The sequence below is a fragment of the Arctopsyche grandis genome, chromosome 11, assembly GCF_051622035.1.
Source record: "Arctopsyche grandis isolate Sample6627 chromosome 11, ASM5162203v2, whole genome shotgun sequence".
In the NCBI taxonomy this organism is placed as follows: Eukaryota; Metazoa; Arthropoda; class Insecta; order Trichoptera; family Hydropsychidae; genus Arctopsyche; species Arctopsyche grandis.
In genome coordinates this window covers 9,474,781-9,490,251 of record NC_135365.1, presented here as the reverse complement: position 1 = coordinate 9,490,251, position 15,471 = coordinate 9,474,781, and the positions used below count along the sequence as shown (strand labels likewise).

The 15,471-nt window shown below is 35.1% G+C and overlaps 1 protein-coding gene across 1 annotated transcript in view; it reads right to left on the bottom strand.

Annotated features, from left to right (window-relative positions):
- The window catches only part of LOC143919386 (endothelin-converting enzyme 1-like), a 45,351-nt gene that overhangs the window by 2,311 nt on the left and 27,569 nt on the right, over window positions 1-15,471 (bottom strand). The window contains exons 3-15 of the mRNA XM_077441693.1: window positions 8,655-8,803; window positions 8,341-8,586; window positions 5,471-5,691; window positions 5,200-5,376; window positions 3,930-4,037; window positions 3,702-3,846; window positions 3,410-3,624; window positions 3,160-3,336; window positions 1,526-1,629; window positions 1,380-1,438; window positions 1,234-1,282; window positions 1,097-1,164; window positions 467-600 (exon numbers count right to left, since the gene is read on the bottom strand). Coding sequence (XP_077297819.1) covers window positions 467-600; window positions 1,097-1,164; window positions 1,234-1,282; window positions 1,380-1,438; window positions 1,526-1,629; window positions 3,160-3,336; window positions 3,410-3,624; window positions 3,702-3,846; window positions 3,930-4,037; window positions 5,200-5,376; window positions 5,471-5,691; window positions 8,341-8,586; window positions 8,655-8,803 — 1,852 coding nt within the window. The remainder of the gene's footprint in view (window positions 1-466; window positions 601-1,096; window positions 1,165-1,233; window positions 1,283-1,379; window positions 1,439-1,525; window positions 1,630-3,159; window positions 3,337-3,409; window positions 3,625-3,701; window positions 3,847-3,929; window positions 4,038-5,199; window positions 5,377-5,470; window positions 5,692-8,340; window positions 8,587-8,654; window positions 8,804-15,471) is intronic.

The window sequence follows — 15,471 nt, the reverse complement described above, 5'->3', positions numbered from 1 at the left end:
AGTGGCGGCTCATCTATTTGGGCTGCGGGGCTACAGTCCTCCGAGTATAGTACAAATGCATGCTATTGTTGCCAACCATATGGGCTGCAGGGCTGCAGACCTCCCAGTATAGTACAAATGCAGTGCCGGTTTTAAGGGGCGGCTGGGTCGGGCGGCGCCCGAGGGCGCCAAATAAGTTAGGGCGCCAAACGATGCGCCAAAGGCGCTTTAAAATTTAAAATTAGAGCGCCAAAAGCCATTCAAAATTTTAGATTAGAGCGCCGAAGACGAAAGTTTTTTCTAAGGGTGTTTAGAAAAAATTGCCCGAGGGCGCCATCGGGTGTAAGGCCGGCACTGTACAAATGCATACTATTTTTGTCTGCATTTGATCACCAGTATGGTCAACCAGCTACTACAGTCCGATTAATCTCTGCAGCCCCCCAATATGAATTGTCACGAGCCGCCACTGAACATATACAATACTTACTGTGTAATTTGGCAGTTGTGCCATATGATATTGATTGTATTGATCAATTATACATTGAACTTTTCCATGATAGTGTTCTAACGTGGCTGCCGACCACCATTGTTTCAAATTACCGTGTTCATCATATCGTCTTCCTAAAATTGTGTAATAAAATTATTCAGATATTGAATAGTACATTATGTAATTATAAAAACATTGAATAGGTGAATGATGGGAAACTTATAAGTAATGTCGATGCGGTGCAAACGATCGACAAGCGCCAGACAGACTGAAGCACAGATTAACGACACGTGTACCTTATGCGTGCGCACTGCTCGCACTTACACTAAGCGAAATCTACCCGAAGTCCCGACATACCTACCCTGTATACGTTCTGTGCTTCTGATACTTAAGTTCCGAATTTTGCCTTATTAAACTCGCTAGAAAGATCCAACTCAATTTTAACAATTGCATTTGTGCACATCGAAAGGTTACCCGTCATCTGATGTGCAATCTATCATTCGTGAAGTCGAGAATTGCGTTTAAAGCAGCCATCCAGTTAATCTGTGATTCAGTCTGTCTGGCGCTTGTCGATCGTTTGCACCAAACCCAAGTAATGTACATATAATGTGTATTATTAATTTCCCGTACCTTGATCATCGAATCCATGAGTAACTTCATGTCCCATTATAGCACCAATAGATCCGTAGTTGATAGCCCTGCACACAATATTATGATTAAACTAAGTAAATAAATTAAATAATGAAAAGATATGTCTGAAAACATACTCGAGTCCATTTCCGTAGAACGGTGGTTGTAATATTCCAGCCGGGAACGCTAAAATTTCGTATGATATAAATAAATTATGAATTCAATCAACTATATACATATATATACATATGAGATTTAAATCAAACGTCGCAAGCCCACTTACTGACTGAATTAAGAGTGGCAGAATAGAATGCGTTGACTGTCGTCGGAGTCGCGACCCATCTAAAACATAATAGTTGAATATATTCTTCTATATATGTATAATGCAGATAATTATTCCCTTAAACCAATATTTGTATGTAAGTATACCTATTTCTGTCTGGTTTTGATCGCAGGGTCTCCAAATTCTTTTTCACTGAGGCCCCCGTTAATTTCAAATACGTTTCAAACAATCTTCCTTCGACTATTTCAGTCTGAAATATAAATTTTATTTTTATTACATTTTTTTCTTTAATTTATACCAGGAAGGCCTTACGAGTAATCCCAATGCACCTTCCTGGCCAAAAACATTGTACATTTGATACAAATATTATTAATATTATACAAAGCTGATAAATACATAACAATTAACATCCACAGAGACATCTATGGTCAAATCAAAAAAATTGCAGCACTTAAGAGGGCTGTACACCCGGAACCTTAATTTTGTTGCCGTTCCTTTCTTCGATATATATATTGAGTGAATGCGACAATATATATAAATATATATATTGAGTGAATGCGACAGTTTCGCTTCGACTAGATAATACGTATTTTAAATCGACAAAATCGAGGTTTCGTATTCTCCTATTTACTCCTCCAAAACTGGACTAATTTAAAAAAAAAATCATCTTCGGTATGAGAAAAATATTTTTTTGTGCAAATATGTGCGTATTTTTTTTTAAATCGACCGTTAAATAAGCACGCTGGACTCTTTTCGTGAATGTTAAAAAGAGGCGATTATATAGATGTTTGGCGGCTCCTAGCTCCTATAAAAAAAAACTAATCAAAAAAATAAAACAATAGATGCATACCAATGGTGGATATCCATAGCATATTAATAAAAATAATTTCTTTAGTGCCATAATTCAGGAAGGGAGAAGTGTAATACGTTTGTATGGACAAGGCGCTGGTGTCCAGCCCTCTTAATACAATTCAGCAAAATTCGAGATTGCTGAAAATGGGAAAGGTTGCCAATTTGTCGGAACCGTTTCAATGAAAATCAGATAAATTGGCAAAAATCCAAGGTCTGGCCAGCAGAAACCAGTGGGATTTGAACTCGTGACCACTCTGTTCAAAGTATTATATGCTAAGAACTAGTCTATTCTGCTGGTTGTGTAATATGTAGATTGTATATGTATACAATTATTTTGTAGGAATCTAGCATAACTTGTGCTATTACGAATCAAAACCAGTGATCTCATCATCGATCCTGTACAAACATGCATAACTCTAGGGCAACGTCCCTTTGACCATTCCAGAAGAAAGAGTTCATCGTTCGATCGTAAAACGAACGAAACCCAACAGTGATGTCATTAGGCAACCGTAAACACATGGCAAGCGTTTACGCGTGGCACACGACCCCATTCTCAAACGAACGACGTTCTGGCGCTGACCCCATAGCTATAAACCACACGTGTACTGAACACACGTGCCTCGAAAACAGGTCAACACGTGTCCTGGAAACGAAGACAAAGCATCTGCACACGGCATGCTTCAAGCCAGAACGTATATAAAGCGACGCACCAGCTCCCAACACCAGAGTGAACCTTTGGAGTTCAACCAGTTCACTTCTCTGAAGCTCAACCTCTTCGTACATACAATAACCATTGTAACAATTGAACAAAAATAAACGATCCTCTACTAAACTACACAACATGTGTTTCGTTAGGCCGGGATACGGTCAACATATCTTCCCTGCCTTACAATTTTAATAGATTTAGATAGATTAAGGATGACAATACCTTATTGTAATGAGCATCCAATTTTTCAATGGTTAACAACCAAGCAGGGAAGCCAACGTAATTTCGGATGGCTTTTAATTTATTTAAAGTTTTCAGTCTAGTTGTGTTATCCATCCAATCAAGTTGAATGACGGTTTCAGAAAAAGCTTGCCTCACATCTTCTAGCATTTCAATAGCCTAAAACGTACATAAAATGTATATGATACATTTGTATATAGAACATGTTTGCATATGTTCAATCATATCATACCTTTTCCCTCGATTTTCGGTCAAAGTGTCTGTTCACATACAGATAACTAAGAGCGATTCCAAAATTCGCATTGACATTAGCCGTGCATCCTTTCCAACGAGGCGTTCTTTGTTGCAATCCGAAGACTTCTTTCGAGAAGGTAAATCCTAAATCTCTGAATTTTGTAATCGTCAACGGTGCTATCGTTGAAAATATACTCCACCATACGAATCTTTCTAATGTGTAAAAAGAATATTTAGTTGATTTGATTTAATACAAATAAAATAAATCATATCACACGTTGTAAACGTACCAACTGTTAAGGGATCGGTTGCGGTGAGCATAACTGCAAGCTTTTGCATATAAGGTAAATCCATTACTATAACTTTATCATCGTTGGCCAACAGGGTAATATTTGTGTTTTGGAATGCATGTTTAAGATATTCATCTAACTTCAGCTAAAACGTTATTCAAAATAATCAATGAGCATATTTGGAAGTTCTGTGAACAAAATAACTTCAGTTAATATGGGGATAATAACCTCTTTCCATGCTTCTGGTCCACCAGCAGCACCTTCAATCAGTTGAGTAATACTGACTTCATGGAATAAATGAGTTCCACTCCGCCTCACTTCAGTAGGAGTCATAATCTGATACAATTAGTATAAATAAAATTAGTACTATTACATATATATTTTATAATATGCATACTATGTTATTATTAACACTAGTATATATGTTACACCGAATCCATGAAATTGTCTATTACAAGCATTCGGCAAGAGAATTGCCGAATGCGTGAAAAATGCAAGCACGTTGCCCAGTTCACGGATTCCGTAAATTCTTTGCCGAATGCGTGAACTGGACAGCCTGTTATATTATAACCAAGTGTCAAAGTGACAGCTGAATAAGGATGTTTAATTTAGTTTAATTTACATATTATTATGTATAATATGACTACATACATTTTATTTTTTTTATTTTTTTTTATTTTACATATATACCAGGAAGGCCTTACAGGTAAATCCCAATGCGCCTTCCTGGCCAATTACAAATACAAATGCAGCATTTTTTTTATTATAAGTCGTTGAATTGCGAGACACTGAAAAAACTCACAAATTAACGAGACATCTATGAATTGTACATAAATTTTTATTGTACATCCATCAAATTTCAAATAGTGGTGACATAGTAGGTAGGAAGGATTTTTAGCCAATTTTTTTTCCGGGAACCGTTTCAACAATGAAATCAGAGAAAATTGGCAAACTCTGATAGGAAACGATCAACCTGGAGTCACAAATCCAGGTCTGACCAACAGTATACTCTGAAAAATTCATTTTCATTCAGGGATAGAACCCGGCACCTTCTTGACGGTAAGCAGAAGCTTAACGTCCGAGCTATGCTGCTGGCTTATTATTCACTGTTAAAATATTGATCAAAATGTATAAAAACGGCATTAATTTATGTATTAGTCATATGAGATGATCGAAACATATGTATGTAGTCATATTATACATAATAATATGTAAATTAAACGAAATTTAACATCCTCATTCAGCTGTCACTTTGACACTTGTCCACGCTGTCCAGTTCTAAAAAACAACACCGGAGAGCTGCTGTCTATTTGCCGACTCCATGCTTTGAGCAGACATACTCTTGGCGAATACACGCATTCGCCAAAGAATTTACCGAATCCGTGAACTGGGCAACATGTTTGCATTTTTCACGCATTCGGCAATTCTCTTGCCGAATGCGTGTAATAGACAATTTCACGGATTCGGTGTAACATATACATATAAAATGTGAGATTACTTGAGCTAAGCCTGTGCTGAAGTCGACTATATCATCGGCAAACTCAGTGGCATTCACCGTCGAATCAAACGTTGACACCATCGAAGCTATGTACTTTCTATATTGTTCAATCTCATTTGCAAACCTTTCTGGTTTCATTAAATACTTTTCGCTGAAACCTGGAGATACCTGCTCTATCTGAAATTGTCAATCCAATACTGTTAATACATTTTTTTCGTTTGATTGATGTTTTTCTATATAAAAACATTATTTAAATAATTTATACAATTACCACAAGTCTATTGCGTGATGTGTTTCTAACATCTTCAGTGACATGAAGACCAAACAGTGCACTGAGACCAAGTAAGCGACGTGCACGTCCAGTAGTTTTCTGCCATAGGAAGGTTTCATTTTGTGCTGTGTCGTTTGATCTCTCAATCGGAGGCTTTGATTGCATTCCCAATATTTCCAATGTCCTTTTGATCGGTTTCACTCCTTCGCTTTCGATGTGTTCTGAAATTTAAATTTTAATGAAGTTCACGGCTGAAGATTTAATATCCGCTATTACGAGATAATGTATTATAAAACGTTCACGAACAATTGAAATTCCTTTCCTTGTTCTATCACAACATTGCCAATTTACAATGCAAATGTTTCCGTTTTGCTTGTAATCAATCATTATGATCTTGAGATGACATTAAATGATATTTTTTATAACTATAATTGAAATTTAAATTTGTGTTTTTTTACATAATATATATGTATATTACTATTTACGTCGTAGTAAAGAATATAATGATTATATTAATTTATTCATATTTGTAATTATACATATATTATCTAATTACACAAAGCAAAAGAGTGTGACGTCTTTTAGGACAACACTTAGGGCGAAATCACACAGGCAGGCACGCGGCACATACTTTTAAACGGTAATTGGACTCTTCGTCACATTGCGGTGGTCACAAAGACAATTTTTGCCATGAAAATCGCGAATGCACAATATTTGGCACTGAACTTCTCGTTAGTATGATGGTTATCGTTAGAATGATGGACTTTTCGGCTGTCAGATGTTCCGTTATAGAGATTTTAGTGACCAGTAATCACCGAACCCTTTTAAACATGCGAAAAAATGTGGTATGCCCAGTACATATTCAAGGCACGCCCAGCACACGCCGTCCCAAAATCACCCCCTGGAGTGTTTTTGGTCAAATTTTATCCTTGCTTGACAGTGATCGATAACAGTGTATCCCATATTTGAATAAATGTAGGAGAATCCTCACAGTGGTGAGCCAAGCACACGACGTGCCGTTCTTCCCTGTGTGGTTTTGCCCTTATGTATGTATGTACATATTATTGATTACAAATAATTTGAACGTTTCACCTTAATATTCACCCCCTTAAATATTCTTGAATCAAACCTTAGAAAAATAAGTATTTCATGTCCTAAAAATTTCATTAAATGACAAGATAATTAATTTTATGGTAAATATAGACAGTAAGTAAGCTATTGTAGCGTGGACGTGTATAGGGGCTTCTGAGATCGGAGTGAAAGACGCAGCAGTAGTGGTAGAGGTAGTTTATTGTTCTTGATATGTCGGCCTGTCGGCTCCGAATGCAGCACGGATCAAAACCCTATTGGCTGTTGTATACAGCTTGTTCATACGTCGAGTCCTTTTTGGCGTGAACGCAATATTAGATAATCAGCGCTAGTAATTGGTGATCTTGTTCGGTAATATTCGATAGAACTTATTTTCAGTTTTGAAATTCAACAAAAGTTGCTAATTACTATAAACATTATTTATTTCTAATAATTTTTATCATATCAGGATATTATTATATAAAAATAAACGTATGGAAAAAGCTTAAATTAACTGTAGAAAGAGATCCATTTAGTTTGATTTTATGAAAAGGAATAAGAAAGACTATTCGTCTCATGTATTGGTCCATTTTCCGACTACGACACAACCTCCATATTATTATTTTTTTGGTAGAATAGCTCGTCGCAAATCTTACTCCAAACTCTCTTCTTAAAAAGACAGATTATATATATTAATTTATAAGGTCGCTCGTCGCGGTCCATTTGATTCACATTTCAAACATAAAAAATCCATCGAATTTCACCGTACTTTTCTCTTTTCTTTCGTCGATATTTTTTCTGTTTTTACACATTTTTTGACGAATCAGATGGCTAGACAATCTAAACGTTGAGCAATAGTATTAGATCGAGACGTCCGCACGTGCGTGAACGTAAAAGTATCTAATAAATTCCAGCGATACTCTAATAAATGGTACACGTAATGATACGAACGCGAAAAATGATTTTTCACGTTACGGATAAATGATTACGCTTATATTGCACAATAAGAAATAAAAGTGAAAATATACAATGAGTTTTCAATTTTTAATTTTCAATATTCCATTTTAGTCAAATGTACATATGTATATCACGAATACATAAGAAGATACGTAGATTGAATACAATACAATTGATAATAGGGAATAGCTAAAATTTGGAGGTACGGAGAAGAAACTTGAGACGAAATCACACAGAGAGGCACGTAGCACGTGGTTTTTTTTAAGATACTTTTAAACATGCGAAAAAAATCCAGCACATATGCATTGTACACAGTTTCAAAAATCACCCCCTGGAGTGTTTTCGGTGATATTTTGTCCTTGTATTGATATATGTAAGCTTGACAGTTTGATAGCGGCTAACCCAATATTTGAACAAATGCAGGAGAAACTTTTCGAAATAATAAGATCGTACAAATTAACAATTAACTGTGAACGTCTTTTTTTGACTCGAAGCGTGCCGTGCCGTTCATCTCTGTGTTTTCGCCCTTACTCAATATTTTGACTCCTATGAGAATATTAACCGTACATAACACACTTCTAAGTGAATACTCAAAATTTAGCGTGTCTTCGGAGAATGTCAGACTGATGAACAAAAAAGTGTAGGAAAGAAAAAAGGATGTCTTTAAGGATGTTAAAAAGTCTCTTTGAATACATCTACTAATAAAATGAGCTTTCTAACGCAGCCAGTCATCTCTAGTTGTAGTCATCATCAATCACAAATGGTGTATCAAAGTGTCCCGAAACATTTACTCTTGTAATTCCGACCAAAATAAACTAATAGTACGATAAAAGCAACCAACTCACCAACATCCATGCACGTTTTATACAGAGCTTTGGCTTTGACGACACTTCGCGGTAGTTTTGGATCATCTTCAGCTTCCAGTAGATCACGAAGATCCCTAGTTAAGCTTTCACGCAACATTGCCAGCTGATCCCAACTCGTGGCCCACTCAGGAACCGGGTGCTTCTTCTCCCAGCCTCCGCACGCGAACGAGTAGAAATCATCGCATGGCTCCACCGTTCTATCCATAGCTTTGAGCATCCTGGAAGCTGAAAACGGACATTTTGAATAACCCAAAAGCTACATAACATTACAACAGTGCAAACAAAGCACCTACCGGTTGAAACGCACTCCTCAGAAAGACAGGATCTAGGAGCTTGCTGGGCCATGAGCAAAAACGTCGCTGTAAAGCAGCACACTCCGATGAGAACCAGAGACAGTCCGAAAGCGAACACCGATGACCATCGAATGCCTTTTTTGGAACTCCTGCAATATTTAAATTAAATGTAAAACATTTTTCAGTGTGAAATTTCAGCAAATTTAAGTACTGACTTGCAGTTGAGCTCCAACATATTGAAACTCCTCTTGGGTTTGAGTAACTTTAACGTATATGTATATATGTATATAGTAAGAACGATCTGGAGTTTGTTAAGTGCGACTGACTTTATAAAAGGCTTATAATCTGTTTTATATATTGTTGTTCAATGTAATGGAGCGTTTACATCGAATCTTTTACCCCACAATGCGTCAACAGACTATATTATACTGCGAACCATGAAAGGTTCTACCTTCGACACGCATTATATTCGTATATCGATGTGAACTAGCCATTGTTTAAAATGTGTCGTATATTTTTATGTTAAGTGAGTAGATAAATAAATATAAATCACGCATTAGTATGATTTAATAACACACACGTCAAATTCCAATGTACATACATAGATATATTTATAGTGTAAAATAAATATACGTATCTACATATTGTGGATATTGCACGTGTACACATTCATACATATATTATCAACTGATTCGTCATGAATTCATGATTCTAGGAAAGTTTCAATTATATGTACACACACGTGCTCGGGCGAAGCCGGGTATATCTGTCAGTATTAGACATATGTTGTAGTTTTAAATGATGTTGATTTTTTTACAAATAGATGATCGCATTCATGTCAAATTCTGACTAATTATGTCGTATAAAAACTTTTATTTTTGCATAGCGTTTGATGCTTTTATATCGTACCGTTACTATTGTGTTCAATTCGCAATGGCAAGTCGTATAAATGTATATATATTTTTTATACGAAATCGGATTACAACTATTGTTCAACTTTATTTGAAGTAATTATGTATGTATGTACATATACATATATGTAGGAACATAACAAAGGAGATGATTTAAATCTGTTTTACACTGAGATAATGATTGTTGAAGTTGAAAAAAGTTTTCACCAACATGAAAAGTACTATGTAAGTATATGCACACAATTGCTGAAAAGCTTCTAGCATAAATTTTGAACTTTGAAAGTTTTCCTCTCAAAGTCTTTTTGATACATGTAGAGTTAACTTAATTTACAAAATCAAGTCATGTACATATGTATGTTGTTCATCAAATTCAATGCCGGTGTAGGGCAGTGTTCACCACGCGGGCTCTTTTTGGGTGTAGTTCATTTTTCCAGTTATAATGATGTATATATAAAGCTAATTATAATGGATATAAAAACCGACGCGATGTACATATGTTTGTGGGTATGTGCGAGTGCATCGACAAGTATGGAGATTTCAATAAAACAAAATATAGAATACCAGGAGTATACGTTATGCATAGAGATGTGGCGTGACGACCGATCGTGTCGAGGAGAATACTGTCCGTACCTGCAAGATACGGGTCGTGCTGGATGGGTATGAACAGGTCTTAATAAGTACGCCTGCCTTTAAATTACCTTACATTATATGTATATATTTAATGTAAACCACCCGTTGAAATCAACGGGCACAACACTAGTTATCTATAAATGCAGTGACAGGGGGTTTCAATATAAAATATAATGTGTATTTTAATAAAATAAATAAACAAGTACTAGGTATTGTAATAAAATGAATCAATAATAATGTAAATATTTCACAATGATCCTTCGTTTTCTTTTTCTCTTTGTCGAGGAGGTTTACACGAATACACCATAAGTATTCATTGCAGTTATGTATGTATATCCAATCAAAAAATGCGAGAAAAATATCAATTTCTTGACTGGTAATCTTCGAAAAAAAGGATCACAACCAAAATATAAACTTCGCCTAAAAATAACCCACTTGGCGAACACTGGTGTAGGGGCTCTACGACATGGTCGAATTTGGGTCGCCATTCTGAGGGATGGGACCGATTTGACTATGTTGGTGGCCACTACTTTACTTTCTTCCAACCCATATATTAAAAAGTCGTGCTAACTACAATACCGCTATTTCAACGTTAATCTAAAGTGTAACATTCAATCCAAAAACTGTTTTCTGGATATTTGACACGTCTTGCATTTATCATTTATGTTTAAATACAAAGGTATATTTGATATCATTTAATTTTTGAATACCAAATATGTAGTCATACATTTTTCTTATATCATGTGTTTTCAAAACATATTAATTAAGGTCAGTTTATATTACCCAGCACTGCACGTCAACAGCTCGGAACGGTTACACGACAATTGGTGCAAGTCCAAAAGGTTCAACGACAAAATGTACCCGAAAATTAGTGCACTGACAAAATGTACCTGCGACAAAATGTTTTCGCGACAAAATGTACCCGCGACAAAATGTTCACGCGACAAAATGTCCACGGAAATAATGTTCAAGCGATAAAATGTTCAAAAATCCTAAATTTTCCTATTTTAAGGGAAAAAGTAACTTTTTATTGTATTATATTTTTTATATCTATCGATATATATGGTACTTTTTATCGTATAGATCGCGGAAGTTATTAAATTAGTATAAATAACTGGTGTTCTCAACCGCACCAACATATTCTTATTTGAATTGAACAATTACATTTTAAGCGAATGTCATTGTGACTCGTTGAATGTCATTTTAAGATGTCATTGAATTAGTTTAAATGTATCCAATATTTACTTATTTAAATTGAAAAAAATAAACTTTCTAAGCGTATGAACTGCAGATTACATTGAACTAGTTTATATGGCAGGGCTTCTCAACCGTCTCCAGCGAATTTACCGTTTAAGCGAATGTCATTGTGACTCATTGAATATCATTTTAAGATGTCATTGAATTAGTTTAAATTTTAGGGGTTTTTAAATTTTCTTTATTTCAAATGAATAATTTACTTTTTATCGTATACATCGCGGGCGTTTTTCAATTTAAATAAGTAAATATTGGATACGGCTAAGAACCCCTTACATTTAAACTAATTCAATGACATCTTAAAATGATATTCAATGAGTCACAATGACATTCGCTTAAAATGTAATTGTTCAATTTAAATAAGAATATGTTGTTGCGGTTGAGAGCACCTGTAATTTATACTAATTTAATTACTAAAGCCCAGACCCTGAGGGGGCTTTATATTGTTCAAATATTGTAAATGCATTGTTAAAGGTTTGCCGAACCTTTTTTACAAAGGATTTACAACAATTGAACAATAAACGGCACGCTTCCGGTCCTACCTCTATTAATAACATCCGCGATCTATACGATAAAAAGTACCATATACATCGATAAATATAATACAATAAAATGTTACTTTTTCCATTAAAATAGGAAAATTTAGGATTTTTGAACATTTTGTCGATTGAACATTATTTCCGTGGACATTTTGTCGCGTGAACATTTTGTCGCGGGTACATTTTGTCAGTGCAATAATTTTCGGGTACATTTTGTCGTTGAACCTTTTGGACTTGCACCAATTGTCGCGTCCCCGCTCGGAACACGGAAAAGACTAGTTCTATTCATGCTATACAGCACAGTTTTCAGCAAGTTCATGCTTGTTTTGGATTAGTACAAGGCAAAATCGGCTTACATATACATTATAAAATTGGCATCTCCTTTCTTATCTATCTTGCTAATCAATAAGTTATTTATCGTCTTGAGGTTAGCCAATTTGATTATAAAATGTTGCAAAAATTTCTCCATAGATGTCACTGTGGATGTTTGTATAAATTAGCATTGCATAAAATGCTTATATATATTGATTGATTGTATTGTATCTGCTTAAGTGCACTCGTCGCTTTGGAGCTATCTGTAAAGGCGAGTGTTCATTTTCTATGAAATAAAATAAAATAAATTAAAGAGCGTTACATTACGGCGCAATATTGCTTATATCGTATCGTCACAATATGACGTTGATATATTCAAACTGCAGAAATTTTGCTACTATGACGTCTAATATTTCCACAATGACTAAAGAAAACCAGTTCTGCTTGGTGAAATGTACTGCTGTATAATATGAGTAGACCGTGTTGGTTGCAGCTGTAAAGTTACGTCACATAAACATTACGGAACATACAAATTTATAATGACCTAAAGAATATTTTTCGTACTGCTGTTTACGTGCAGTTGCCGGCTTAAACTGTGCTGATGTATAAAATTAGACCACATAATGGGTTAAAACAAATATTTAATATATAGTTTGTATTCCATCAAAATCGAATACCGAGTTACAATTTGAGTTGCATGCAATTTGCCTTCTCAACGAACGAGTTGAATAAACCTCGTCATTTATTCGCTTTCTTATTTGTAAAAAAAACCTTTTTTGGTGCTAATTTATATGCATTCGAAGTATTTTGCAATACGTTCGCTTTCACGAAGCGAATTCAATTGTGATTTCTGCAAACAAAACTTTGCCGTTGAACCTCGTAGGCGTATATGAGTAAGGAAAATTCATGCGAAACACCTCCTTATGACAAATACTACAAAAAAAGGATCACATGTATTTTTTTAAATACTAATTTAACAGTGTTTACTGTTCTCAACAATCTACAATATTTTGTTCGAAGGTTATTCAAACAATACCGAAATGGAAACAATGCATTTTCTTGTTTGAGAAGCATTCCGATAGGAATTTACAATATAATGTACTTAAAATAATACTGAGAAAGTCAAATTAAAATATTAACCTGCGTTAATTATAATTGAAGGTTAGTGTATTGTATTAAATTTGAAAGATATGTAGTAAGATTGATTTTAAAAGGAGTTCAGAGATGCTTAAATACATACTAACTGAAAACTTTTTACACTGAATTTTTTCAACAACAATAAAAAACAGCCTATCTATCTAACATTGAAAAAATTAAAGTCTGAGAACCATCAATATGTTCTAGATGCGATGACCGAATACAACAAAATGCAAATTGGTCATGGCTGCTGATTTTTTTTTCTATTATATTTTTTCAATAGCAATGACATCGATCTTTATGAAATTTCAATGACACATTATGTATTGAAATACAAAATAAACGCAAGTAAATCTAAACGATCCGACGATGCATTAGACATCTAAAAATTGACATATTCATCTCATTTATCTGAGGTCAAATTTAAGATCGCGTCAAAATATCCCAAACTGCAAGATGACCTATCGATCTCGAAAGAATGTCGTAACGAATAATGAATACGCTGCGTTTTAATAACAATCAATTTATAAACGATCGAAGAACAAGTATAGATCCAGCATTAATTAAAATGGCTAACAAAAGTAAGGATTTGGGTCCTTACTTATGTTAGCCATTGTGATTGTCGAGATGCAATAGTTCACATTACCGAAGATTGGTAACCCCTGTCGTCGTGGTATTTTCATTGGAAAGTGTTTGTGGATTATATTTGCATTTTGCAGAGTGACAATGAACTTGCGACGTATCTGTCCAGTTCGTTCATCCGTTGCCAAAAATACGCGAACGCCTTGCAATTTTATCGCACATCTTCTTTCGATTTTCATTTTGCATTCGACCCACGATTTTGGCTTACGGCCTCACGTCCTCTAACCCTCGATTGACTTTTCAATTTTAAATATAATTATTCTTTAAAGCGTGCCTATCAATTCTTTGAAAATTGCTTGTAAATTATTCAATTCGTGAAAACGTGGATGGTGGACAGTGAGACTCTGTTGTGCAGCATACCAACTTAAATCCCACACACTACCCAAGCATGCCAACTTAATAAATGCGCTCTACTTAGTTTAACTCTCCCTCACCGAAGTGGGGTATGCAAGTGCCCCAATTTTTACGGTTTTCGTAATAACTATGTGGTTTTCAAAGCTATACACCCTATATTTCCTGTATTCCTAGAATCAACTACAATCAATTTAGTTTAATAGGTTTTGTATGATTTAGAAAAGAGGTACATCGTTAAAAAAATACATTTATACATTTCTACGTTCTAAAGTATGATTTAATGGCGATGAGTCATGTTTTTGACTGTTCGCTTGCATATTCTTGTTGATCGATGAATCAATGCGAGAGAAAGAGACAGTTATATTTTCGTAAGCTATTGTTTTCGTCGCTTTTGGCGCGTGGCTATTGAATCACGCAGTCGCCTGTTGGCCTTACCTACTATGTGCGTTTGCGTGTTGATGCTTGTCGTTATTTTTTAATACAAAAATAGTCAAAAACATGCTATAGGACTAAAACTTTTTTATATTGATGTATAAAATGATTTATACGATATATATTAGCCAGCAGCGTGGCTCGGTCGTCAAGCTTCTGCTTAACACTGAGAGGCGCCGAGTTCGATTCCTTGAGCTGACCTCGATTGAAAAGAATTTTTCTGAGTATATCTGTAATGCTGCTGGTCAGACCAGGATTTGTGACTCCTGGTTGATCGTTTCCTATCAGAGTTTGCCAATTTTCTCTGATTTCATTGTTGAAACGATTCCCGATTAAAAATTGGCTAAAAATCCTTCCTACCCACTATGTCACCACTATTTGAGTATGATTAATGTAAATATTACAATAAAAATGTATGTACAATTCATAGATGTCTCGTTAATTGTCGAGTTTAAGTCAGTGTCTCGTAATTTAGCGACTTATATAATAAAAAATGCTGTATTGTTTGTAATTTGGCCAGGAAGGCGCATTGGGGTTTACCTGTAATGCCTTCCTGGTATGAAATAAAATAAAAAAAATATATATATTGAACCCATTTGTATTGAG